The sequence below is a fragment of the Lampetra planeri genome, chromosome 50 (genome assembly GCF_965212315.1).
Source record: "Lampetra planeri chromosome 50, kcLamPlan1.2.h2, whole genome shotgun sequence".
NCBI lineage: Eukaryota > Metazoa > Chordata > Hyperoartia > Petromyzontiformes > Petromyzontidae > Lampetra > Lampetra planeri.
This window is the reverse complement of record NC_136156.1, coordinates 1,231,342-1,259,059: the sequence shown is the minus strand read 5'-3', so window position 1 is coordinate 1,259,059 and position 27,718 is coordinate 1,231,342. Positions and strand designations below refer to the sequence as shown.

The window sequence follows — 27,718 nt, the reverse complement described above, 5'->3', positions numbered from 1 at the left end:
AGATCAGATGTGGAGAGGGGGGGGGATATTGTAATTATATAATAGATTAGTAATCGGTTAATTGGTATGATTAGTAATCAGTTGTAGATTAGTAATTAGTCGTAATGTGTATTATTTAATTAGTGAACCCAATCACTAAACCCAATCAGGTGCAGAAATCAGAGGTGGCGGAGGTGGGGTTATTGTAATTGTATACTACGTTACCGAAAAAACCTAAGAATATGACTCATTGCAGTCACGAAAGCTTCAAATCTAGAACTACGTTAGTAATCAGTCAATTAGTATGTGTTTCCCCCAGAGGTGGGACAAAGTCATTGTTATGCAAGTCCAAGTCGAGTCGCAAGTCATCAAATTCATGACTCGAGTCTGACTCGAGTCCAAGTCACATGACTCGAGTCCACATCTCATAGGTGGGACAAAGTCATTGTTATGCAAGTCCAAGTCGAGTCGCAAGTCATCAAATTCATGACTCGAGTCTGACTCGAGTCCAAGTCACATGACTCGAGTCCACACCTCTGGTTTCCCCTACTGTTGTTTGTGTCCTAACAGCTACCTATGTGCACAATTTCAGCTTGCTACCTTGTCGGCAAGCATCCCCGAGGTTGTAGAGACGTACACACAGATTAAGGTCTTTATATTTATATAGATAGCGCGATGTGCGTATTGTATGTTTCGCTGGTATAGCCACAGTTGATTAGGTGAACCGGCTAATTAGAGAGTTGATCGCTGCAGATCGATTGGTGTTGAGAAGTAATAAAATAATAAAAATAAAACATAATAAAACAATTTATTTTTATTTTTATTATTTTATTACTTCCCTTCTACGTGACTTTACCGAAAGAACCAAGAAGATGAATCCCTGCAGTCACGAAAGCTTTAAATCGAAAAATTGGTGTTGAGAAGTTCGTGAAAGTGGCAGAGTGGCTCCCCGGTTCAAAGGCAGCCAAGAGGGAGGCACTCAGTCACTGGTGTCTCTGAGCCATTCGTGAGCGTTCCACATTCTCGTCTATTAATAGGAGCCAAGTCTATGTATAGGATGACCGCCGTTGACTCCCCACGATGGTATGCGTTTTATCGACCCTTGAGGGATGATTGGCTGACACAATCCCCCCCTCCCCATCCCCGACCGAAATTCCATCTCGATTTGATAATTTGGAAGGCGGTGGAGTGGTGGCACAGTGGTTAGCGCATCGCGCCAGGAACACGCGTCTGGCCGAGCAGCCACTACAGTGATTCACATTCGGGTGGTCAGGACCCAGATAACCACAGCGTCAGGAGCAGTAGCGGAGTGTATCATCATCGCTGTGATGTCTCCTTTGTCTTTGTTGATCGGAGCATTGTGTCGTTATAAGCTGTTACGGTTTAGTCTGGATGTTTAAAGTCGCACACTGCTGCTGGAGAGTTTTTAATTTTCCATTTGTGCATCATCAGGTATCCGCATCTGCCGTCACGGTTTGTGCAGTGGATGCGGTTTAGGGTGGACCATGAGCTTCGTGGAAGAGTAAACCCAGAGGTCTCCTGCGCTGGGCCGCATGAAGAATGTTCACACGACGCGCGTGGCCGACAGAGTGGGCGGGTGGCGGGCCACGTGGACGCCTCCTCCAGGTGGTCCGCGGGGCTGCGATGCGAACGCAGCTTGATCCCGACAACAGCGGCAACGATTATATTATTATACCCCCCTTCATAATCAACGTTTTTGGGTTAGATCGCGTTATTTATAAATGTGTCGTAACCCTCCACCACCCGACACGGCCAATCAGCAAAAAAGTGGCACGTTGACAAAGACAACATGGTTTCACTCTTCAACACACCGGTGGGCTAGAGGAGTGAACTATTTGTCTTTTGTCAACGTGACACTTTTTTGCTGATTGGCCGTGTCGGGTGGTGGAGGGTTACGACACATTTATAAATAACGCGATCTAACCCATAAACGTTTATTATGAATAATATTGGTCGCGAAAGCCTACGTGTTAATACCCCCCTTTGTTTCGGACATTATTTAATATAAAATTTATGATCTTTAAAAAAAATGAAGTTAGGTAAACTATGAGGTTTTCCACTTTTTTCTGAAAACAAAACAGGTGTTAAGATGTTAAAACACCAAACTGAAACCTTTTACAAGGAATCATGTCTGCATTTACCACAATGCCTGTGGCCAGAATGCAAACAAAAACATACTCTGACAGTATATGCATTGTCTTTGAAACTGATTGGTCCACACCAGAGACAGCTTTCTTTCGAGCCTAGTCTCAAACGGTGTAAACTACCCTGAGTAAACTACCCTCATCGTAAGATCTACATGCCACCCCTAACAAAAAAAGTATCTCCGTGTTTAAAAAATATCCGTGTTTGGCTATATGAATAATTTTGCATGAGTGGTATTTAGAGAGAGAAGTTGAATGCGCTTTGTCACCAGGGGTGTGGGGCTGGCTGGGTGGTCCGGGGAAATCTTTTGCATCGGCCGAGCGGCCGGCATCCCAAACTCAAAAGTTCGAGAGACACTGCTCGAGCAGACGCCCTCGCAGCAGCAGCAGCAGCAGTCGAAGGAGCAGAAGTGCAGAGCCGCTCCGTCACCGGCTCGTAGGTCACAGCGAGACCCACGCTCCGCTCCAGGCTGCGCGCATCTCTCGACACGCCGTCGCTCCGGTACCGTTTTGGACACGCGTAGAAATGTTTTATTTTGTTGTTTGTTGTTCTTTGTTGTTTTTGCGCAGAAGTGGGACGGGGGTTGCGGCCGGTCACATAGCAGGCGGGGAACTTAACGATGATCTCAGCTCCCCAAAGGGGCTCCGGCGTTTTAAATGAAAGCTCAAGGAATGTCCAGCATCTGCAGGAATGTGACACAAACCGGCATATCGTGTCAATCCCGCGGGGCCCTCCGTAGGCAGATGGCAGACGATGATGCGCGGGCGTGGTTGGATCCGACAGGAGGACCCTCCCCACGCACAACGCAGTCCTCGCGCGGTCACATCTCGCCGTGTCGTCGAGACGCCTCGCGCGTGGCCCGACAGATGTTGTCGCGGTGAATATGGACGGTGTCATTTAACATTTAGCGTGTGCGTGTGGTTGTGTGTGGTTGTATGTGTGGGGGGGAGCGGCGGTGTAGCGGTGAGCGCTACGCTGCGCTATGAACCCGGCGACCAGGGTTCAATTCCCACTCACGGCCAACACCAGTGACGAGTATCTGAACCAGTCATGGGCCTCCCCTAGGTCGACCCAGCCTCAAATGAGTACCTGGTGCGGTGTGTAAACATCGGGAGACAAAGGCGGCCGGGTGTGGTGTTGGCAACCCACCCCCTCGTGTCGCGTGCCAGCCTTCATAGGTGCTCGCTAACAGCACTTGCCCCAGTAGTCTGTTCAAGCTATATGGGGGATCTTTGTTGTTTGATTGTGTGCGCGCCATGATTTCTCTAAATGCAGAATCAGCTCCAGGGATCACGTGGCACAGTTAATGTTGCACTCAGCGACCTTTGAGGTCCTGGATATGATACCTCGCCGATCGTGCGGGGGGTTACGTTCCTGTAAAACGCCGCGTTGGGCAAAACCGCGTTCGACAAATAATGATAGACCTAGATTTGAAACTTTCGTGACTGTAAGGATTCATACTCTTTGTTTTTTTTTGTTTTTTTTGCGGTAAAGTCACGTGACTTTACCTAAAAAAAACAAAGAGAATGATAGACCTTATGGGGAAAAGAGGATTGCGTTCCTGGGTCCCTAATGATCACCCCCTCCCTCTTTATTGAACTAATTCTACAACATTTCCCGCCTTGGTATTGTACTTAAGGATGCTTAGTCGCCCTCCATGTCTGTGCGCGCGCACTCTCTTCATTTTTTTATTTCACCTCAACACAAAACCCCAGCGTCCATTCATCTCGCGCTCAGCGCTCGCCCCTGACACTGACTCCAGCGGACCCCTCGCTCCCCGTTCCTCGACTTATCCACATGGTCAACCAATCAACGCCCCCAGTTTTGGCGTCCGTCCGGATACCTCAGTCACTCGAACGTTTTACGATCTAGGCGTCGATTCGACGGCTCGAGGCACGCGGCAGTGTGTGGGACATTTGCGCTGTACGCATGTTCAACTTCTTTCCCACCGTACGTGGCCCACCGCGCTGTTCTGTGGTGCGTGTTTTCCCGGAGAACGCGGGGTGGTGATGTGTCGGCCCTAAACGGGTTGACGCTGCTGACATCCTCACCTCCGCGTCGACAAAGTGGTGCCGTGAACGGTCTGCATCCGTTGAAACGTGCGAACGAATCGACCGTGAGAAGGTTTTATTTACCACGTGTTTTTGTGTGCGTGTGTGTGCATGTTACATTATCACGCAATAAGCAAAACAAACAATTACGATGCGAAAACGGTTTTACGTTTCTATGCAAATATATAATTGCATCTGTGGTACATTAACCGCAATGGTTAGGGATCCAGTGGCATGACGGCATTCTTAGAAAAAATGTTTTTTGTTCTTTTGAAAAGTATGCCACAACCGTTTAGAAAAAAACCGAAACAAATTATAACTCCAGGGAACTGAAAAACAATCCTGCTGGAGGGAAATTGTTTCTTCAAGGGGCATATAGGGACGCCATGCTGGCCTCGCCTGGTATGCGCGAAGTTGTGGGTTCGCTCCCAACCCTGACACCAGCTGCTGTATATTTGGAGTTTGCGTGTCCATCTCTCTCCCTGTGGTCGCGTGGAATTTTCTCCGGGTCCTCCGTTTTTCCCCCTGCACATTTAGAGTATTTGGCTGCTATAAATTTCCACACGATGATAAGCCACTTCGTTGAGCTATCATTTGTGGCCAGGTGGCTTATGAAAAGAGCTGTATAGTTCAGTGGGCCCTACTTGGTAAAATATTAAAGTTATTTTTGTTTACTTTATATAAGGTGGCGTGATGTGGTCACCGTTCAACATCCCAGCGCTAACCAGACATGTGAAATGATACTCGTGACATCATGCCGAACGACACCACGGTACAACCCGCACAAATAACAGAGATAAGAAAAAAATACCCCATAAAAAATATATATATGTTGTTTTTGAATTTCTTATCTCGACAATTTGCTTCTTTTGCACTGCGAGCTAAACGAGTGAGTGAAGAAAAAAATCTATCACGTCGTGAGATGACGCCCCCTACCTCCCCTTGCTGCTGATGTGCCACTGAAGGTCCCAGATTAATTACGACAGATCGCATTCACCGGGGCGAGACGGCGACGGTAAACAACCGCGTTGTGTCTCTCAATCGGCGAGAGAAACGTGGATGAATGTCTCCCGCAATGTGGCTGTGCGGCTATGAGAGGTGTGATACGCTCAGCCAGCACCGCTGATAAACTGGTGTTCGATTCCAGGTTTCAGCCGCCCGTGATTAAGCCGGGTTCTCAAGTGTCAGCGAGCTGATGGTCTCGGCCAGGTCACCAACGACTGTATCAGACATATAAGCATCGAACATTAATTGTGGTACGTTGAATATCGGGTTGACATGTCACGTGACAATCCTTACTTATATGAAGGGCAGCGAGAGACCAGCCGGTGACGTGAAGAGATCTGAGAGGTGGCTCTTTGATGTCCACTTCCACGGGCCGTTCCCTTACCGTGCCAGCGAGCACCTCTCGGCGAGAGATCGCGATGAATTCCGCGTCTCGCGGCGCGATGCCGACAGCACAATCGGCAAACGATCGTGCAAACGTGACACGGGCAATGACTGCCTCGAGCGGGTTAGACCAGGTGAGAGTGAGTTCATACTGCCGGGTCATCCGAGTTTGCTTGATTTGAAAGGTTTTTTATATATTGTATTCACCCCACCCCCACCCCCTTTTATCTCGATTGCAAAGCACACACATGCCTCTCTGTGAATAAAACACACAATCGATCGAGTCTATATAAAAGATTCAGGTATCTCTCTTGCAAAATGAGATGTTCTATCCAAAGAGAGCCGCAACTTGCTTTTTGAATAAAGAAATCAATCTATTGATTGTGCTTGGAAGACCCCCACATGCCTTTTGGAAGAACTATTTGTATATCAAAGGGCACCCACCTGGTTAGCACTGGGACGTTTCGACATGTGACCACATGCCATCTCGTATGCCCTTTGAAAATGCAAAGTTCCCTCCCGCAGCAATATTTCGCTGTACCTTGGAGTTCTAAAATGTTTCCATCAAATGGTTGTAGTATACTTTTCAACATAATCAAAACTATGTTTTCCCCCTTGAAATGGCAATTGATTCCTATCCATTGCAGTTCATGTGGCACAGACGTAATTCTAGATTTGGATAAAAACTTAATTCCGATTTTGCACGGTATTTTTTTTGCTTTTACAAGCCTAATAGTATACTCATGGGACCGCGTTGGCGTAGCGGTGAGGACGCTGTTACGAACACCTGGTACCTGAAGTCAATTACTGGCCACGGATAATATCAGTGACAGGTGAAATCTGAATTGGTCTCGGCCTTCTCACCTCCCATCATCAACCCACACGGACAAGCGTGGTGAAGTAGGGTCAAACAACCCCCGTGACCGATCCGTGACCGATCCGGCGTGGGGAGGCCATCATCCAGCGGTGGATTGACACAAAGGATGACATTTGAACGTGTAATATTAAAGCACAACTGCTAGATCGGTCCGTTGCGTAGGTTTTCGATGAGAAACATAGCAACATAGCCGTTCACATAATTAATGTGTCAATTCAAAAACATATATGGCAATTAAGATATTTGAGAGCATGTAGAGTATACAGGCATCTCCCGATTTACGAAAGGGATGCGTTCATAAAAAAAAACGTGGAAAACGAAATGTCCTATTCATGTCACATTAAACATTAGGAATGTGTTTCTGACTTACATTCCAACTATTCTCTTATAGCATATAAATATTCCTGTACACCTATATCCATTTTAAGGTTTAAAACAAAAAAATAGTTGACCTTTTTCAGGGAAGTCACCAAACGATCGGCTGCATGTTGGGTTGACTGGCAAGGCGATGTGGAGGTGTTGTTCCCTGTGGCACCACAGGGACACCGTGACGCTATCGTGGAGGGATTGACGCCGCAGCTTTCCGTGGGGAAATTTCGTTCACGCGGAAATTCGATTTCGTTAAACTGCGTGAACGCGAAATTTATTCAACCGAACGTTCGTCAAATCGAGGGACACCAGTTTGGATTTGAAGGCGTGGTCTGAATAATTTGCCTGCAATTCTGCCCAGGTTGGTTAGAAGTAGCAGATATTTACCCACACCGTCACTCGACTGAGTGCAAGTGCACTCACTCTACTCGTAGGTGAATAATGTCAACACTAAATACATTTCACCTTCTTATTCGAGGAAGTTCCGTTCATGCATAGATACATTGCTTTCGAAATTGGTCGGACAAATACAAATGTATTGGGTGCAGCCCTTAAATTACTCGCTCACCCCACTGTTGCCATCAGGGCCTCTCCACGAGCAGAGGGAGCTCTGGAGAGCCCTTCCAGAGGAGATTTGGCCTACTCTTCCATGCTGGCTCATGCATTTTGGAAGAGTTGAGAGTATCGCCACACAAGGCATCCTACTCACAAACAGAATAAACCTGTCGTCTTCATCATCATCATCATCCACCATCTATCCACCACTTCACGAAGGTCCAGTGTCATTGCGATTCCTAGGCGATCCTGCAGTGCGTAAACGCAAGGATACTATGCACCACGATGTTCACAAAGTAATTGACTCTTGAATTTAATCGCGAACCCTGGGGTTTCTTAGGTCACGGGGTGGGGGTGGCTTTATCGTGACCGTCCTAATAGGATTGTTCGCCAGAGTGCAGTTCAGCTCGCCCCACAGAAACTCTGACTTTTTTTTCTGCTAATCACTGCACCCATATAAAAGTAGTTGACTGGAGCCCAGGGTTGTTGTCCGCAACCTGGGAGAGTAGACAACTTATTCGGGCATAAACACAATTTATCAAAAAATTTGTGTCCTCTTGAATGAATCGTTGTTTCGACCAGTGGCATATTCATGATATAAATTTACTATTTTCAGCCCCTTTGTGAATTCACTGCTGGATGAGCGATGTTTCTTTGATCATTACATCACCTGGCCGGCAAGTGGCGGTCGGTGGAGGGGGAATTCGATGGCAGGGCCCTGCCAGCACTGGCACCGGTTTCACTCCCCACCTGATGCGAGACGTGGGCCAGGAATCGAACTCGGGTCGTCAGGGTCACAGCGCAGTGAGCTTCTAATAATTCGGTGGGCTTTACCTGGTAAAATAAAAGTTTTGTTTCGAGCTATTGTGGTTGATAAGAAGTGTTTTGGGTTAGATCGCTTAAAAATAAATGTGTCGTTAAACCCGCCACCACCCGGCACGGCCAATTAGTAAGGTTTGTCGCGTAAACAAAACATGCAAATTCGTTACGAGTACAGCACCACCGGTGTGTTGGGGAGTAAACCCGCAACATTTACAATCTGGTGGTTGATAGGGCTTGTGCCACAGGGGAGTTGCGCCACCGGTCCATCTGCCCAGCTCCTGTTTTCGTTTTGAATCGTTTCACCTCTTTAATCTGAACGTGATGTGCGTGCTGTCGTACTGCCTGGGACATCACCTTGGAGATGTCCACGGTGTTTTTTTAAAGACGCTGTATACATTGCAGTTACGATTATTAATTTCATCTCGCTCCAAGTGAGAGTCGATCTCATCGCTAAATCTCTGCGATCAACGGGGGTTTCCCCTTCACAATTAGTGGACGTCCTTGATCGCGTGTAAGCGAGACGTTTATTCCCTCGCCTGGTATGCAGGAGGTTGTGGGTTCGATCCCGACCTTGATGCCTGCTGTAAATTTGGAGTTTGTATGTTTTTCCCGTAGATTTTTCTCCAGGACCTCCCGGTATTTCCCTCCACATTTAGAATAAACGCCACGCGTTTAGAGTATTCGGCTGCTTGAAATGTCCACGTGATAAGCCACTTCGTTGAGCTATCATTTGTAATAGCCAGGTCGCCGCTTCTGAAAAAGACCTACATAGCTCAGTGGGCCTTACCTGGTAAAATAAACAATAGTTAAACGTTTGTATAGTTACACGTCCTTTGTGCGTTATCAACAGCGTGCATTTTGGAAGCAATGATGAGCTAGCGAGTGGGGGGGGGGGGGCGAAAAGAAGGGGGGATGGAGGTAAGACCAGTCCAGACATCACTCGCCACTTGGTGCAGTGCCGGATTCATCTCGTGCGGTGCCAGGAGCATTACTAACACCAGCTTTCGTGCCCGTCCGAGGACGGGTGGAGATTGCAGTCAATCTGAAATATTCAACAGAAAAATTGTTCAGCTCATGATTATTAACGAGGGGGGGGGTGGTGCCCCATGTGGAGTGACGTCACCCGCTAATGGTTATTGTGGAGGGGTGCGGCATGTGGAGTGACGTCACCCGCTAATCGTTATTGTGGAGGGGTGCGGCATGTGGAGTGACGTCACCCGCTAATCGTTATTGTGGAGGGGTGCGGCATGTGGAGTGACGTCACCCGCTAATGGTTATTGTGGAGGGGTGCGGCATGTGGAGTGACGTCACCCGCTAATCGTTATTGTGGAGGGGTGCGGCATGTGGAGTGACGTCACCCGCTAATCGTTATTGTGGAGGGGTGCGGCATGTGGAGTGACGTCACCATACCATGATTATTAATGAGGGGAGGGGTGCGGCATGTGCAGTGCGCGACCTTCTTGTGCGTTAGTGTGAATTTCCACGCGGGCATGAATATTAATGGTGGGGGGGGGGGGGGCTCATGTGGAGTGACGTCACGCGCAGGACGGAGAGACATTTCTGGGTGTAGTCGGTAATAAGCCAAGAATGTGTCCCGCGCATGACGTCACTCCACATGCCGCACCCCTCATTAATAATCATGAGCGGGTGACGTCAAACCACATGGGGCACCCCCTCATTAATAATCATGAGCGAGTCACTATTGTCGATTGCATATTTCAGATTAACTGCATTGTCCACCCGTGCTTGGACGGGCTATAGGCGAGTTTGTTATACTGGTAGGAACCTCCTGGTTACACCAGCCCACAGGGGATTATTGTGTCCGTCCGTCCGTCGTGCAGGGAGGGGCTGGGTGGGGAGGGACGGGCTGGGTGGGGAGGGTGGAGGTGGGAGGGGAGGGGCTGGTCACCCCGTGGTGCCCTTATAAAACTCAACGTTTAACCTACTCACGCCGGCTTGTGCCCGCCCTCACAGTCGGGCATATTTGCGGAATACACCACGCCGCCGTTGACCCTGGCCATTGACCGAGCAACCCAACGTTCCTACCAGCTCCCTCCACAGGAATGTGTTAAAGGGGCCCTAAATAAAAATAACACAAATATTAAAACACAAATTTTTCACTTGCATAGTAAAGTAATTGTGTTTTTTTCATTTGGCATACAGCCATATAATATGACAAATCGCTGACCTTAAACACCCAGTCGTTCATCAAAGTTGAAGGCGGTATAGTACTATAATAATAGAGCAAGTGCATAATCACTGAACCGGAATTGATAGCTTGAAAGCATTTAGCGCGGGGCCCTTGAAAGTGCTGGGGCCGTAGCGACTATATAGTAGCTACTACACGTGTTGTAGCTGCTGCACGTGTTGTAGCTGCTGCACGTGGTGTAGCTGCTGCACGTGTTGTAGCTGCTGCACGTGGTGTAGCTGCTGCACGTGGTGTAGCTGCTGCACGTGGTGTAGCTGCTGCACGTTGTGTAGCTGCTGCACGTTGTGTAGCTGCTGCACGTGGTGTAGCTGCTGCACGTGTTGTAGCTGCTGCACGTGTTGTAGCTGCTGCACGTGTTGTAGCTGCTGCACGTGGTGTAGCTGCTGCACGTGGTGTAGCTGCTGCACGTGTTGTAGCTGCTACACGTGTAGCTACTACACGTGTAGCTACTACACGTGTAGCTACTTGTGCTACGAGGCTAATCCAGCACTGCCTTGGTGGGGTTGCCACGTTCATCTTGACAGCGATGATGCGAAAATAACCGCGGCGTCACCGCTCCACCCCAAGACGTAAAACACAATTGACATCTCCGTGTAAACACCTACATTCAATATTTTTTTTTGTAAACACTTGTTAAGCAACTCGGCCCTACACAGTCAACTTTAGGTGGCGGTTCCACCCTGTTTACGAGGGCGACGGGGTTCACAAAGTGTCCCCAGACATGGCGACATTGACGGTAAACCGGTGGCTTTAAAAGGCACGCATTCAAATCGCGTGTGTTGACAGCCATCGACAACAAGAGGCGGAACACTCCCTTGTTTGAAACAATCCACGTCAGCGTCGGCCGGGTGGCTTGACAAGTTCCGTTGAGATCCTGAGTTTAAACCCAGGAAACTACCCGGGATTTAAACTTAAATATGAAAAAATACAAACCCATTTCAAACTCAAATATTTAAAACCAGCAGTCCAAGCCCAGGTAGAACCATGGCAAACGGACACAAGTTTGCGATATTTACAAGGCACAGATCATCGCATGCACGAAGATGGTAAAACACGGCAGAGGTTATTACCGTCGCAAGGGTAAAGAGGGCAATGAAAGAGATGAGAGCAAGAAACGGCACTCGGAATGTCCAAACAGAGCAACGGAGATGCTTCAAGACACCCGGGTGAACAATAAGCAACATGACGACACAGAGTTGTAACAGCAGCAGTGGGAAAAAAAACAAGTACAGTAGCCCCTATTGATGGGCATGAAATGACAATGACTCCATTTCGCAAGGGAAAAGCGGCAGGCCTTCATCCATGACTGATGATGGCGACTTTATCTGATTGCAACCGTCTCCTAAAACACGTGTTTTTTAATCGAGGGACTACTTTCAGTCTTCATGCCTTCAACTTGACTGGTTACGGCCGGGCGTTGGTGTGATCTGTGTGAACTTACCCAGCCTGACAATGCTATGGCTCCCTCCTCTGACAACGCAGAGCACTACACAGCAACTTCAAACCCGAGGAAAGACGCACACGTGTATGACAAGCACAACTCCACTCTGTAAAGAACAGTCTCCATTCCAGGATTTACCGAATACGAGAGCGTGCTGCAAACGCCGGCCCGGATCTACGTAGTGGTGGAATGGCGCGGAATGCAAATTCACATTTAAAATATATTCTAATTTCAAAGGTTCAAACAAGGATTTATTGGCTTTAAAGTAGTACAAATATGACTTACAGTTACGTAAGAAAATATATTTATGCAAATTACATTTTCTCGAAATATGAACATTAACACAAGCATTTAAATGTAAATATCGTGAATATAAATGTTCTTGGACCAGCCAACCATGATTAAGTAAAACAAGAGATACTTAAACATTCAAGCCAAGCGTGCTTTTTTCAAAACCGCATAGATTACAATTTGTAATTTATGTAAAACACGCAAATGTACAGTACCATATTTAAAACTATTCAAAGCAAATCGTGATTTAAAAAGTTATACAAATCTTGCAGTTGCAATTTTGTGATGCAGTGGTTTTGTGCGCTGCGCTCCAAACCTGGTGACCAGAAATTTGATTGCTGGCCGTGGGTCAAGTGAGTAGCGAGTGATATCCTAACCACTGGTCCCAGGCATTCCCCCTTCAAACAATCTCCTTCATCCACCCAGCAGGGGACGGTTTTCATCCAGCAGTGGATTGACACAGTCAGTTAACGTTCTTTTCTAGTTACTTAAGTTATTTTCTTTTTAATACCATCCAAAGTGTGTTACATTTTAATCGTCAAGCGCAGCTGTGGCAATTACAAAATAACTGAAATATGGTAAATGCCATTTTTTTAATTCCAAGACGTTAATTAAATTGACATGACATTTGCCAAGTTTTAAAGACTGTTGTTACGTGCCTCCGATAAATTGTCATTATTTTCTTCTTGCATTTGGCAATATGTTCAGGAGATAAATGCCAATGTTGAGATCTGCCAGCAGTGAGAGGGCTTCAGGAGAGAGTTTGTGTCGTGTTGCTGCTCCTCCTACATTGGAGGAGTGCAGACGACAGTGGGTTGACTAAATGGTCCACAGTTTGGGTTGCGTGGCCACAGCCGCAATGCTGTGGCTTGTCTTTAATCTTCCATTCACGAAGGAGTTGTGTCCATCGGCCAGTTGACGTTCTGATGCGGTCAATTCGTAATAAAGAAAAATAATTACGAACACTTAGAACAACAATACTGGATTCAGGCTAAGCTTGAAATGAAAATACAATGGTTCATAAAATCCTGACAAAAATGTACAATGCCGCCAAATTGTTAAATTAAAAGGGCTGGATCTTGCAAAGACACCGGAACATTGGCCCCAAGCGAGTGATTTTCACTCAGAGGTACATGCGCGTAGACCGTGTATGCTGGTGCCGCAGCCCAAATTTGCCAGATTTGGGAGAGAAAAAAACCTCACAAGTTACCTAATTTGGTGAAGTCACTTAGCAACATCGCTCCGTCCCTTTTAAACTACCGCAGACGCCACAATTCTGCGGAATAGATTGCGCTCGCGTGAGCGCTGCGCTCCAAGGAAGGCGCCGATGCCGAGCACGCCAACAACCTGATTTGGCTTGGAAGGCACAAGCGTGAGCGCACAAGCTAGCCGTGCACCCAGTGCCGTGTCACTCTTGAAAAACCACACAAGCATACACATCACCGTGTGTCGTTCTGCGGCATGAAACAGGTACGTCACAGTCGGTCCGCAGGTGGCGTAAAGTGTGGGTACTCTCGCCCCCACTGAGAAGTCTGGCCAGAGCGATAGATCAGCCCAAACTACCTTCCAGACGGCTCTTCAGAGCTCCCTCAAGCGGAGGCCTTTGAGCCAGCAGTGGCCTCAGCAAGACACTGCAGGGCTGCGCCTTCACCTTTCACTGGACGTGTGTATGTATACACACACGTGTGTGAGAACACACGTGTTGTATACACGCCTAGGAATGCACCGCATGCTCAATGCACCTGCGGCGGGGGGGTTAAGCTTTGCGTTCCAAATCGTGGCTCTCCACTGCACCGTCGCCCGGGCCGTCCGTCCACGTTTGGCCACAACCGGCGCACGCTGGCGACCCGCGGCAGGCCGCCAATCCGCCGTCCTGACACCGAGCACAGCAGCCACGGCCATCACCGCCACCGCCACCACCACCGCAACCATCACCGCCACCACCGCCACCACCGCCACCGCGACCACCGCTCGCCAGGAGACGAGCGTCCAACTCCTGGTCAGGCGAGCGCTGTCCACTAAAGAACAACCCTTCTGGGGCAAATCCACGGGCGGCCCCCCTGCGGGGAGAATCCGAGAGCGAGGGGAGGGGGCGCGTCCCGGCGCTGCGACCGGCCGCTCCGGCCTCCAGGATCCCGCAGTCGCCCCTGAAGAGCGGCGACTCCTCCCCCCGTCGCGGCACCACCGTGCCCCGCCGCCCGTCTCCGCTCGGCATCCTCTTGAACGTGTAAGAGCCCGTGCGGAACCAGGAGCGGTTCACCAGCGGGCTGAGCAGCGACTCCACCACGCCCTGCATGGAGCCATCCTGCCCGGGCGTCCTCCGCCGTTCGGGAGAGTTCAAGGCCCCCGCGGACCACGCGTGCCGTCTCTCTCCGGCGACGCTCGCTCCTGGGCGGGGGCGGTCGGCGGCGGGGTGGTCGGAGTGCAGCGAATCAACGGAGCAGGAGGAGGAGGGGGGCGGGGTGCAGCGGTTCCGGTAAAAGATGGCCGACCGCGTGGGCTCGTGCGGCCCCGGGCTCAGGCTCTGCGACGACTTCAACAGCCGCCTCCGCATTTCGCTCGTCACGGGCCACGCGGCCGCCTTCTCGGTTCGGTAGAACGTCGACGCGGAGTCGAACGACAGGTTGAGCCCGGGGCCGCTGGCGGACAGCGAGCGCTTCAGCGGCTCGGCGGCTGCGGCGGCGTCGCGACCCCGGGTCCGGCCGTCGGCGAGCTTGGGCGCGGACGGCGAGTCGGGAGACGTCGAGAGGCAGAGGAGGCTCTCCGCCGAGCTTTGCGAGGACGTCGACATTCCGCCCGTCGACAGGTTGGAGGACGAGCCCGGCCCGTAGGAGGGGAAGTTCAGCCTCAGCGACGCCGGCCTGGACAACGGCACGCGGCTCCTGGCCGCCCGGCTCGCGGGGGTGTCCGCGCTCGCCGGGGGACGGCCCCCGATGCCGTTGGCGCGAAACACGTCGTCGTCGTCGTCGCCGCCGTCGCCGTACTCCACGTTGCCGTTGCGGTCGTTGCCGACGACGCGCCGACGCCCGCTCTTCTCGGGGCTGTCGCCGCTGTTAGGGTTGTCGAGGCTCCGGCCGCGAGCGCCGTCATCGCCGTCGTCGCCGCCGACCGGGGAGGCGTCGAGCCGCGAGCCGCCGGCGTTCGGCCACCGGTTGACGCCGAGGTGGCAGAGCATGTCGGGGAAGAGGGCCTGCGCCGTGCGGCTGAAGCTGAGCGCCCGCAGGCACTCAGACAGCAGCTGGGAGTCGTCGTCGCCACGGCCGTCGTCGTGAAGGTCCGCGGGCACTCCGTCGCACAACGAGTCGCGCTGGCGCAAGGACGAGGAGGCGTCTAGCGCGGTCACGGGGGACACGGAGAAGACGGCGTGCCGGTGGCGTCAGCGGGAGCGTGCCACTTACAATTAATTCACGTCGTTCGGAACATCTGACGAGAGGCGGGCTTACCGAATGTCACAAAGGTCCACCCCCGTGTAGCCTGTAGCAGACTGTTGGGGCAAGCGCTGTTAGCGAGCAGCGGCCGTGAAGGCCGGCACCACGCCCGGCCGCCTTTGTTTCCTCAGTGGCGATTTTTAACTGCAAACTGCACCAAGTACCCATTTGAGGCCGAGTCGACCTAGGAGAGGCCCAGGACCAGTTCAAATAATCGTTGAGTGGGAATCGAACTTGCTTCGCCGGGTTCGTAGTGGCACGCTAACCGCTGCACTACCGCTCCCCACTGAATGACACACACACACGTATACATTTAACACTTCATTATAACTCATTGAAATGCAATGTCCAGATCTGATGTTTTCAAGGCCCGTGCATTACAAGACATACGCCGTCAACGCCCAGACTACGAACCCTGCAGAAACAACAAGGCCCAATTCAGGCGTTAGGTGAATGTTTTATTTTGTCCCTTTTTTGTGTCCCTTACCAATGACGGCGCAAATAGCCACGGCCGTGTGTTTGCATTGTTTTCATCAAGATGTGAAACTGTCCCTTCAGTTGGTGCCATGGTGGTGAGATGTGAACTACCTCGCCTGGTATACAGGAGGTCGTGGTTCGATCCCAACCCTGACGCCTGCTGTCTATTTGGAATTTTCATTTCTCTCTCTCTCCCCGTGGTGGCGTGGACTTTCCTCCGGGTCCTCCTCCGTTTTTTCCCTCCACATTTAGAATCAACATCATGCGTTTAGAGAATTTGACTGCAATAAATTTCCACATGACGATAAGCCACTTAGTTGAGCTATCATTTGTGGCCAGTTCGCTTCTGAAAAAGAGCTGTCTAGTTCAGCGTGGCCTTCCCTGATAGTAGTGGATAGAAGTGTAGAGGGAGCAAGCTTGCTCAAGAGAGCCCCTCTGAAAGGTATATGGCCGACTCTGTTCTATAGTTGAAAATTTCTAATTACTCGCGCGCTCCCCAAACCTGATGAGTCGGAATTGTCGGTGTCCGTTTGGCTCGGCTCGGGCAAAGGACCGAAGATCGTCGTCACGTCCTCTCCGAACAGCTCCTGGCAGTGGCAGATCAGGAACTCCACCAGCTCCACCACCTGGCAACACGGCACACGGAACACGCTCGGTGGCGGCGGCGGCGACGGCGGCGAGTAAAAACCGAAGGCACGAAACCGAAAAGTAGTCCCTCGTTTTTGTGTGAAGCCACTTGACAAGTAGCTCCTCAACACAACGTGGAGCCACAGCCTCCGTAAGGCCTACGAAGACAAGCAGCACGATCTTGAATTCCACTCGTCTGGAGGGAACACGGGGGGAGCCAACGCGACGATGCGAGCACGCGGAGAGAGCTGTCGATGTTGTCGTCGACGTCGTTCCTAGTCGCCGCCGCCGTCGTCATCGTCGTTACCTGCAGCGTGTCGCTGCGCTGCTGCTGCTGCTCCCCCCCACAGCTCGGCCACAGCAGGCTGGGCGCGACACACCGCGCCAGGTTCGCCGCCGTCATGTGGTTGTGCTGCGCCAGCGCCGCGACGTGGTGCAGCACGCAGAGCAGCGCACGCAGCAAGAGGTGGTGGCACGGCGGCACGCGGCGCAGCAGCCTGCGCCGGGGGCGGTGAGGGGGGAGGGGGGGGCAGGGAGGGAGGGGGGTTGAACTCACTCCGGGTTGGTTTGCACGACAACGGTGGCGAATACTTCGCGGAAGAAAGCGATGAATGAAAAGGTTAATCTCAACTAATCGATCGTGGTACTACGGTCCCACGTGAGCACATCCCCACCCCTCCACCCCCCTCCTCCACCGCCACCAACCCCCGAATCGGACAGTGTACAGGCCACATTTCAGCTCAACGTGAGCTAAAATAAAACTAAACGTAGCCAACCGTGGTAATTGGAGGAATAAAAGGTCAACGATTAAGGATACTACATCTGTAACAAAACTAAACTCTGAGGGGCTCCAAAACCCTCGAAACTAAACTAATTTTCATTTTTCAAGGTAAGGCCCAATGAGCGATATGGCTCTTTTTCAGAAGCACCCTGGCAACAACCGATAGCTCAACGAAGTGGCTTATCACGTGGATATTTATAGCAGCGAAATACTCTGAACGCGATGTTGATTCTAAATGTGGAGGGGAAAACCAGAGGACCCAGAGAAAAAACAACGCGGCCACAGGGAGAACGTGCAAACTCCAAATATACAGCAGGTGTCAGGGTCGGGATCGAACCCACGATCTCCTGCATACCAGGCGAGGGAGTTAACATCTGGCCACAGCGGCACCCCATTTCAGCCCTGCATTGCCTGCTCACGGCGACGCTGGCGGAAGCTCTAGACAGCCGCTCTGGAGCGTAACTTGGCCTACTCTTCCACGCTGGCCAGACGTCTTGGAAGAGGTGGGAGTACCCACACTTTGCCCCACCGCACGTGACCTGCTGATAGACCGACTGCGGGGGGGCGGCGGCGGCGGCGGGCCGGGTTAAGAGACATTTGTGTCGCGTGGCGTCGTGAAAAACGGTGTCGCGGCAACCCCGGCAGGGCAAACCGAATAATGGGTCGGCAAAACGTAGCAAATGATCTGGAGTAGAAAAAAAATAATGGTATTTAATCTGTTCATGTTTTGTTTATAAAATTTATTGCGAGCCAGCAGATCGCAGCGATAGCAAACTGCCATTTCCGTAAACACGCCTTCAGATGTTGCTAGGAAATCATTTCGGAGGTCTCGGCACGTTGAGCCAATGCTTGGTCAATAAAACGACGACCGCTTTGTGGGTATACAGCAGCGGGTATTGCATATGGAGAGAGACTGGCCCTTGCCACAGTTACGTGGAATTCGTATTACTGCCTCAGAACAGATGTTGGAGATATACGCTGTCCATTGCTCATTTACGAGTGTAAACACTTTGACATTGACACTTTTAATAATGGATTTAGGGGATAGACCAATTTAATTCCACTTTATCCGAATTACATTCCAATTACGCTCATCGGCATTACGTCATGAGATGCAACACATCCATTTGGAACGACTGCGGACAATGGTGCATCGCCCTGTGTCAAAGAACAACCTGAAAAAAGCCATAACGCAGAACTGCTTCTGAGGTTAATTCCTTTGCCTCGTCCACACTCGGGGCACTGCACTTTCACAAATATGGCCCATTATGGAGATATGTCACATGGCAGTTAAACCAAACATTGTAGATTACCTGATGGATGTTTTTATTGTACGGTCATTGACCAGAATAAACACGTCCTTCGAGACCCAAACACCGCACCTCCTGGCTTTGACATTGCTAATCGAACACTCTGGTGGCGTAACCATCAACCCCCATCAGAACAGGCCGATGCGCCCTTCTTCATGAATGGAAAATGAAAGACAAACAATAGCAGTGGGAATGTGGCCAAGCAACCCAAACTACGAACCATGTTGTAAACCCACTGCAGTCTGCGCTCCTTCAACGGAAGAATAGCAAAACTACAGGAACTCTCTCCTGAAGCCCCCTCATCGTGGCCAGCAAACCTGGACATTGGCATTTAGCTCCTAAACATATCGCCATCATCCGTAATAAATTGTGACCAGGCAAAGTCCATTACCCCGATACACTTAAAAACCTGGTTAAACGACAGGCGGCTTCACGGATTAGAACCCGGGTTTCAGCAGTTTCATCCTCAGTGCTCTAAACCCCTGAGCCACTTGGCCAGGGTTGTAATTATTTACCTTTGTACGCTCTGCAGTCTCTCCTGGGGGTGCTCCTCTGAAATGCCCTCGAGCCAGCCGTGGTACAGCTCCGAGCAGAGGAGACTCCCGGGCACATTGCGCAGGAAGTCCTGCGGCGGTCGCGCACACGACACACGACACACGACACACGACACACGACACACGACACACGACACGGGGAACCAGCGTCGAGTCAACACAGGGATGGACGTTCCACCACGGACAGCATCTTCCTGTAGGAGGCAGTGGAGCAGGTACCTCGCGATTAATGCGCAGGTTTTGAGTGGCGTCATCGCCTCCTATGCGTGGCTTTTCTCCAGGCACTCGCACAAGCAAAAATGAATGAATAAAAACTTGGTTCAAACATCCGAAGCATAATCCTCCTGCAACATTATCTTAACCCTGAGTGTTATTAATTGTTTGCAATTTGTGGCCTTTCATCATCATTGTCGGCCACCATCTATTTCTATTCTAACCAGGTAAGGCCCACTGAGCTATGTTGCTCTTTTTCAGATGGGACCCGGCCACAAATACAAGCTGAACGAAGTGGCTCATCACGTGGAAATTTATTGCAGCCAAAATACTCTGAACACACGTTTCTAAATGTGGAGGGAAAAACCGGAGAACCGGGAGAAAAATCCACACGACTCCAGGGAGAAAATGCAACTCCAAATATATAGGCATCAGGGTCGGGATCGAACCCACGCTCCACTACTTAACCCCTCCCTGGCTCATACCAGGCGAGGGAGTTAACATCTCGCCACTGCAGGGGGAAGGCCTCCCCAAGCTCCTGCACGCACGAGCTGATCTCATTGCTCCATCTCTGCGACGTTCCCTCCTTTGGATGCCACTGTCGTCAGTCTTGACCATCACCGGCCATCGTCCCAGCCCACAACGGGCCCTGCCCCAAGCCGATGAGTATTTTCTGAATGGTCAGCAAGATTGTCACCGGTGTATGTTCTCCAATCCACGTGACCTTCTCTCTGTCTCCCACACTCACTTCTTATGGCCGATATTTATCCGAAATGATTTCCACAATATCACCGCAATAAGCAGCCTACCTCTAGATGTGGTGACCAAATTGAATCAGCGGAGGTGTTTACAGGTGACGAGGCATAAAAATACCGACATTCCCTCATGAATCAACGTCTGTTTACGCAGCTGTGCAATTATTAATCACAGAGCTAATTATTGCCAGGCGCCTAGGTTAACTATGCCTCCTGTGTAGTGAAGCCAAAAGCACCTGCTATGAATAAGGCCGCAGGGCTCAATAATATTGAATTTAACAAATACGACATAAAAAAAATATTAATTTCTAAACTAACCCCTGTTACCTGGAAGCAACTATAAAGGAACTACCATCAAATCTGCACTCTTTGTAAAAAACATCTAAATATAAAATACTGTACGGTATATTATATTATTTTCCATATTAATTGTCTTTGTTTACAATATGAATGGTAATTTACGAAGTGTTACAGTATTACATGGTAAGTCTCGAAGGCTGGGAATGCATCCTCATAGTACTTATGTTATAATTTATTCTATCTACGAGGTTTCAAAATACGAACAAAGCTCTGGGAACGCATCTACTTTGTATACCGAGGTATTACAGGCAGTCCCCGAATTTCAAACGCCTAACTTACAAATATCCACACTTGCGAACGAGCTACCATGAGACACTCTTTTTTAACCATCCGACTTGCGAACGTGAACTCACACTTGCGAACCGTGGAACTATTTGGTTTGGAAAACGTGCAATTGTTAAATATTTCTCCTTATTTATGAGTTTAACAATCCTTCACTTTTGTCTGTTGAACCGTAACACATTTTATGACACTGACCGCACGTGCATTTAAATACGGCACGTGGTTTTGTTGCGACTAACGGACCGTTCCGACTTACGAACGGCTCTCGGGGGAACGGAACCCGTTCCTAAATCGGGGGGGGGGGGGGGCGGGGGGTGCGGTACGACTTCCCGTAATTGCAAATTTTAGTCCATCGACCTCTCGGCATCCTTCCAGGCCAGTATTTGCTTGGCTCTCTCCCAGTTACCGTGAAGACTGCCGCAGCGACGTGCGGCGTCTCTTGCGTCCAATCCACGTGCTCCCCAGAGGCCAGCCTCTCCCTCAGCGTCCGGCAGTGCCGCATGTTCGCAGACTTCCGGAAAATCCCCCGGGTGAAGGGGCCCTCCCGGAATATTGCCGACAGCAAGGCCTAAGTTTCGGGTGGGGGGGGGGGATTAGTAAAGCCATCGTTAAAGGGACTCGTGACGTTGCGGCGCTACGTAGGATAAGAAAAAACTAAACGTGCGATCGATTTAATTTTCCGTCTTCATTCAAATTATCATCAGTCAAGCTTTATCAACTGCTGGATGAAGGCTTCCCCATGCAGTAGCCGTCTCTCACAGTACCGCAATGCCACTCTCCATCTAGCTGCGGCACAGAGACCAGTGTCGTCGCGATTGAGCGTGTCCGTAGATGACACGAAAACCCATCGCAACGCAATTATGATGGGCTTTCTCGTCATGTACACATGTAATGTTGGTTGGCATTAGCCAAGCTATGGACCCAAGTCTGTAGAAGTGGGTGCTGCAACATATATGGTTCCCAGAGGCAGACTTTGCATCAGCGAGCACTGGTGATGGTACTCAGCTGATGAGTCCTAAAAGGGACAAAACCGGTCGACAGTTGTGTCTCCATCTAACTGCTACCTGTAAGTCGGTCACATTTGCTCAGCGTTCTTCGAGGGTGACCTCAGACAAGAAGAACCACAATGCAGTTCTTTAGAAACTTTCGATGCTCTTTGCAGAATGCACAAGGGGCGAGTGCTATTGTGTACACATTTATACGCGTCATCGCTTTGTTGTAGAACTTCACACGGTCAAATTAAACCGCTTTGTTCCTTCAAACAGTAAGAGGGTCAGGGTTATGGGCAAAGGCCACCAGCCTTAACAAATAACCCCATCATGTTTCCACCTCAAATGTAACGTGTATATAATGTATAGTCTGGTGTGTTTCCTCGTTGTTGCCGTGTATCTTGGAGAGATACCTCCCAAATGTTTCACGAAAAAATGTTTGTACGTGACTTTTGTTTTACTCGTATTTATCTTGAGTCCCCACTTTGCTTTATTTGCTTAAAACAGATTAAATCTGTCCGGGTTACAGTCCCATCTCTTTATTTTAAAATCGAATCCGAGAGAGAAGTTTATCACTCCCGTGGACAAGGCCGCGTCCTTGCCACTGCAGTGATAAATGTACCCGAGTTGTATCCGTGTTGCTACGGCAGCTTGACATTTCTTTAAAAAAGTATGCAGTTTTTTTACGGTAGTTAATTGCGAATCTTGTCCGAAAAAAAAACATAAACCGACGTGGGCATTATTATTATTGGTGAGCTTTGCAGTAAGGTGGAGAGCGTTTCGTCTTGGGGTTTTTCGTGAACCCATCTGAGGTGTGCTCGGCAGGACGGACAGGTGGATTGGATAGACAAAACATTCCCGAGAAGAGCAATAGCTGAACAGTGGGATGCCTGAAGTGTCATTCTTTCATTAAAGCCATTGCAAACAAAATATTTTACCTGCATTTCTTTTAATCTTTTTTGACGTTTTCTTTTCAACTCTATTAAACAAGCGCGTGCATTCGTGGCATTGGTTTAACTGAAACGTGGACTGTACCATGATCGATCTGGGGGGCGCCCCATCCGGGCACAGCAGGGACAAGGGAACCCCGAAGACGCCGGCGGCGGAGGGGGCGGCGGGGGAGAGGGGCGAGAGGGGGGCGTCCGAGTCGGAGCGCGAGGAGCTCCGTCGCAGCGTCCACGACATCAGCGACCGCTTCCTCCTCAGCTTGCCGCCACTCGAGTCTGCGCGCACACACGCAGGCCGCCACCGCGCCTCCGTTTAGCACGGTTGGGCTACGTACGGCGTGCAAGGGGTTCCACGTACGTACGAGGCCCAAAGGGGCAGCCCTGCACTTGCACTGCTGGCGGAAGGGCCTAGACGAGACGAAGCTCCAGAGAGCCCTCTCCCCCGTCTGTCGAGGGAATTTTGGCCTCCTCTGGCATGCTGGCCAGACAGTGTTGGAACTGGTGTCGGTGCCCATGATAATCGTCGCTGGTGTTGGCCGTGAGCGGGAATAGAACTCGGGTTGCAGGGTTCGTAGTGCAACGCGCTAACCTCTACGCCACCGCAAATACAAAGATCCTCCCCGTATAGCCTTAACAGACTACTGGGGCAAGTGCTGTTAGCGAGCACCTACGAAGGCCGGCACGGCACGCGAGGGAGTGGTTGGCCAGCACCACGCCCGGCCGACCTTGCCTCACCGGTTGCGATGTTCACAGGTACTCAATTGAGGCCGAGTCGACCAACGGCAAGTCGACACGCACACACACACGCACGCACACGAGCGGCGGTCGCACGTTCCCCTCACCGACGGCCTCGTCCCGAACGGAGGTCGCGGCTGGCGGCGGCTGCGATGGCCGCCGCTGCGTGGCCCGGAGCACGAAGTGGCAGCGGAGGTCGGGGGGCAGGCTCTCGTCCGGGAAGCGAGCGTCCACGGGGAAGGAGCTGCCGCCCACGCGGACGTCCGAGCCCAGGCACTGGACGGCGTCGCGGACGTGCCTCATGCGCACGCTGTACGGCTGCTCGTGCCCTGGTGGGGCACAGCAGGGGGAGGGGGGTGGGGGGGGGAAGGTGCACGCGGAAACGCGTTTAGGGGAACTGGAGGTCTGTGGGCGTTGTGTCTACTCAACGAACGCGACCGCGCGGAGCAACAGTTCCCAGCCTCGTCGAGTGCGCGGACCGCCTCTTCAACCTCCAAAAATGTTGCGGACCACCGCGTCCGACTAGTTGTTTCAAGCTGTACATTTCCCTGGTGAGGATGATAGTACAGTGTTTGTCTTCTTTTCAGTGGGCCCCCCTGCCCCGGTAGTAGGCCCGCGGACCACCAGGTGCCCACCAGGGGCCCACCAGGGGACCACCAGGGGCCCACCAGGGGCCCACGAGAGGCCCACCAGGGGCCCATTAGGGACCCACCAGGGGACCACCAGGGGCCCACCAGGGGCCCACGAGGGGCCCACGAGGGGCTCATGAGGGGACCACTAGAGCTTCGTGGACCACAGTTCGGGAACCACTTGCATAGAGGTTTTCGCTACGGTTTTGCCCCATGGCATTTTACCGGTCGGGCCCCTGCGTCGCTCGGCGTGCCATCCCGACGTTTCGCTTCCACCCCACCCCCTGCAAGGCTTTTCAATTCGGTTCCGAAAGAAGCCGCCAGCACTTGGGAGCGAAATGGTCAGAAGTCAACCGCGAACAATGACGCGCAACAACGGCACAACCCGAAAAACACCCAGATAGAATGTTTGTAGGCACCGCGGTGGCGAGATGTTAACTACCTCGCCTGGTATGCAGGAGGTCGTGTGTTCGATCCCGACCCTGACGCCTGTATATCTGGAGTTTGCACGTTCTCCCCGTGGTCCGTTTTTTACCTCCACCGTTAGAATCAAGTATTTGGCTGCTATAAATTGCCACTTGAAAAGCCACTTCGCCGAGCCATCACTTGTGGCCACGTTGTTTCTGTAAAAAGAGCCGTGTAGCTCAGTGCGCCTTACTGAATAAAAAAAGGAAATTTGGTTAGTCTAGAGGGTCTTGGAGCCTCTGAGTTTTGTGTTGTAACAGATGTTGATTCCTTAATCACATCACACTTGCCCTATATTTCTTTTCCGTTTGTGCGTCTACTTGTCACGTGCCCCCTTTACTCTTCCCCATCCCTTCCCCCCACTGCCCCTCCACACACCCCCTCCCCCCCATTTCTTGGTCGTTTAAAAAATATACATACATACTCCGATACGACGACGCAAGCGTGCGTTGTTTTTGATAAGCAAAGCAAAAAAATAAATAAAAGAGGAACAAGAAGTGAGAGCACACATCCTGCCCCCCCCCCCGCCCCCCCCCCGGTCTCTCCACGGCCCCCACCAGGGGTTGCGCAACAACGACGAGGGTGCCGTCGTCATCGCCGCGCTATCATCATCCGTGGCCAGGTCGCTTCTGGATATATAAAAAGCTCAGTGGGCCTAACCTGGTTAAAACATTATTATTATCCAGTAATTTAGCACGGTTGGCTACGTACGGTGCGAAAGAAGTTCAACATACAAATGTTGCGATCGAATGCGGTGGCTGTGGTGACTTGCGCGCAGCACGTTGCGCCATCGCCCATGCTGCCCAACGTTTGTTACATCGACTAAATTACACGCGCATCTCTACTGCCGCTCTGTTGCAGCAGCTTGCAATGTTTTTGTCTTCTTTTTTTTCGAAGCGATAAAACGTTAGATTAATGCTAAATATAAACCATTGCAAGAGAAGGCTGCGAGTGGTTCAATGCCTACAGGGAGGAGAGAATGAATACGGAATTGAAAAATGACTCCAAGATTAACAATGCAAAACGCAACCTGTCCGTGCCTGAGAGCGGGAGTGCAGTTATAGTGCAGTGTTGGGAAAATTTGAGAATACACAAACGCATTATTTATTCAGAAACACTCCACGGGGTTCTAATTTATCCAGCAAGTCTTGTAATGTGTTTCAAGGCTCTCTTGCCGAGGGACACTGCGTTGGGATGTTGGGCTGAACTCTGAATGAGAATTTAGCGCATGCCAGAGAGTAAAACCACTTTTTCAGGAGCATGCAAACAGTCCTGTGGCGCAGAGGCTATCACGAAGGCACAATGTTTAACAGGTGGACATGGTCTGCCAGTAGGGGTGCTGCAGTGGTGAGATGTTTACTACCTTGCCCGGTATACAGGAGGTGGTGGGTTCAATCCCGACCCTGAAGCCTACTGTATATTTGGCTTTTCCATGTTCTCCCCGTGGTCACGTGGATTTTCTCCGGATCCTCCGGATTTTCCCTCCACATTTAGAACAACGCGTTTTGAGTATTTGGCTGTAAGACATCTCCACGTGACGAGCCACCCCTGCAACAAGTGGCAGTGGCGTCCCCCCTGCCCCCTTGCAGGGTGAGCCACGGCACCAGGGGTAAACACTCAAAAACGCTGATAACAACATTGTCAACAAGTTGAATTTATATGAATTTACATACTAAAGTGTTTCACAAACATTAATACAAAAATGTTTAAAAATTTTCATTTTTTTCTTCCAAATTATCCTTTTAGTAGAATCACAATTTCACTACAATGTCATCTCGGAAATACCCAAACTGCTTTGCACAGCAGCTGTGGCATCATTTCACACAGAGGTTGCTAATAAATATTGCCACTAGCGCTCAGCCGACATGATCAAGACGTCACCCTCCTACGATTATCTAGAACAAATAGGTAGAGTTTAACCTCGAATTACCCTTGTACACAAACTGCAAATAGAATAAAAAAAATCGCAATCATGTCATACTGTCCGATATTTTAAACAGGTGCTATAAATAGAAAAGAACAAACGTTACCTATGAGTGGATAAGGAGTCCCATCTTTGCCAGAGTAAACCCACAGCTTGAAATCGCTGGATTGGCCCTGAAAAGAATATGCACACACGTCAGCACGTTCCACCACACCCAGGCCCCAGCAGACGCGACAGCGCAATTACCATCCTAACTGTGCCATTCGTAATGAGATTGCAATTACAACATGAGGGCAATATTAGATAATCCAGCTGCTGTAATAGTAATTATACTGGTAGGAACCACCTGGTTCCACCAGCCCACAGGGGATTATTGTGTCCGTCCGTCGTGCATCTAAAAATGGGAGGGGTAGGGCTGGGTGAAGAGGGGAGGGTGGGGAGGGGCTGGGTGGGGAGGGTGGGGAGGGTGGGGAGGGGCTGGGTGGGGAGGGTGGGGCTGGTCACCCCGTGGTGCCCTTATGAAACTCAACGTTTAACCTACTCACGCCGGCTTGTGCCCGCCCTCACAGTCGGGCATATTTGCGGAATACACCACGCCGCCGTTGACCCTGGCCATTGACCGAGCAACCCAACGTTCCTACCAGCTCCCTCCGCAGGAATGTGTAAGTTGACTCCAGGTCCCGGACAATGTGCGGATCGGAGCGGTTATTCGACCATACTTCACCACTCTGGGTCAGTGCGAGTTGGCGAAGGCGGGGAGCACAGAAGTATGGTGCGACAACGGATGTTTCTGCACTACCCTCTCCTGTGCACCGCATAATTCCACAGCAGCCTACACCAACCCTGTATACACAGTGGTCGCCCTTTGAAAGCGTTATCCAGGCTCAAACCGGCTTAGCTTCCAAAATCTGACGAGATCAGGGGCGCATTCCAAGCGATTTGGCCACATCGTAACAATGATTATAATAATTTACATTTGTAAAGTGGCGCATTTCATCCACAGATCCCAATGTGCCATGCATAGAAAGCAGAAAATGAACAGAAACTGCAGGGTTCACGCTCAGAACTTGTGGGTAAAGGCCAGTTGAAAGGG

The 27,718-nt window shown here is 50.7% G+C and overlaps 1 protein-coding gene across 3 annotated transcripts in view; it reads right to left on the bottom strand.

Annotated features, from left to right (window-relative positions):
• Positions 1-12,087: 12,087 nt before the first annotated feature.
• LOC144734253 (rho GTPase-activating protein 20-like) overlaps positions 12,088-27,718 on the bottom strand; it is a 42,943-nt gene continuing 27,312 nt past the window's right edge. For all 3 annotated transcript variants that reach the window (XM_078616377.1, XM_078616375.1, XM_078616376.1), the window contains 8 exons: positions 26,732-26,798; positions 23,715-23,936; positions 22,961-23,148; positions 21,343-21,504; positions 19,288-19,397; positions 16,989-17,178; positions 16,557-16,680; positions 12,088-15,479 (listed from right to left, as the gene is read on the bottom strand). In XM_078616377.1, coding sequence (XP_078472503.1) covers positions 13,906-15,479; positions 16,557-16,680; positions 16,989-17,178; positions 19,288-19,397; positions 21,343-21,504; positions 22,961-23,148; positions 23,715-23,936; positions 26,732-26,798 — 2,637 coding nt within the window. In that variant the 3' untranslated portion in view covers positions 12,088-13,905. The remainder of the gene's footprint in view (positions 15,480-16,556; positions 16,681-16,988; positions 17,179-19,287; positions 19,398-21,342; positions 21,505-22,960; positions 23,149-23,714; positions 23,937-26,731; positions 26,799-27,718) is intronic.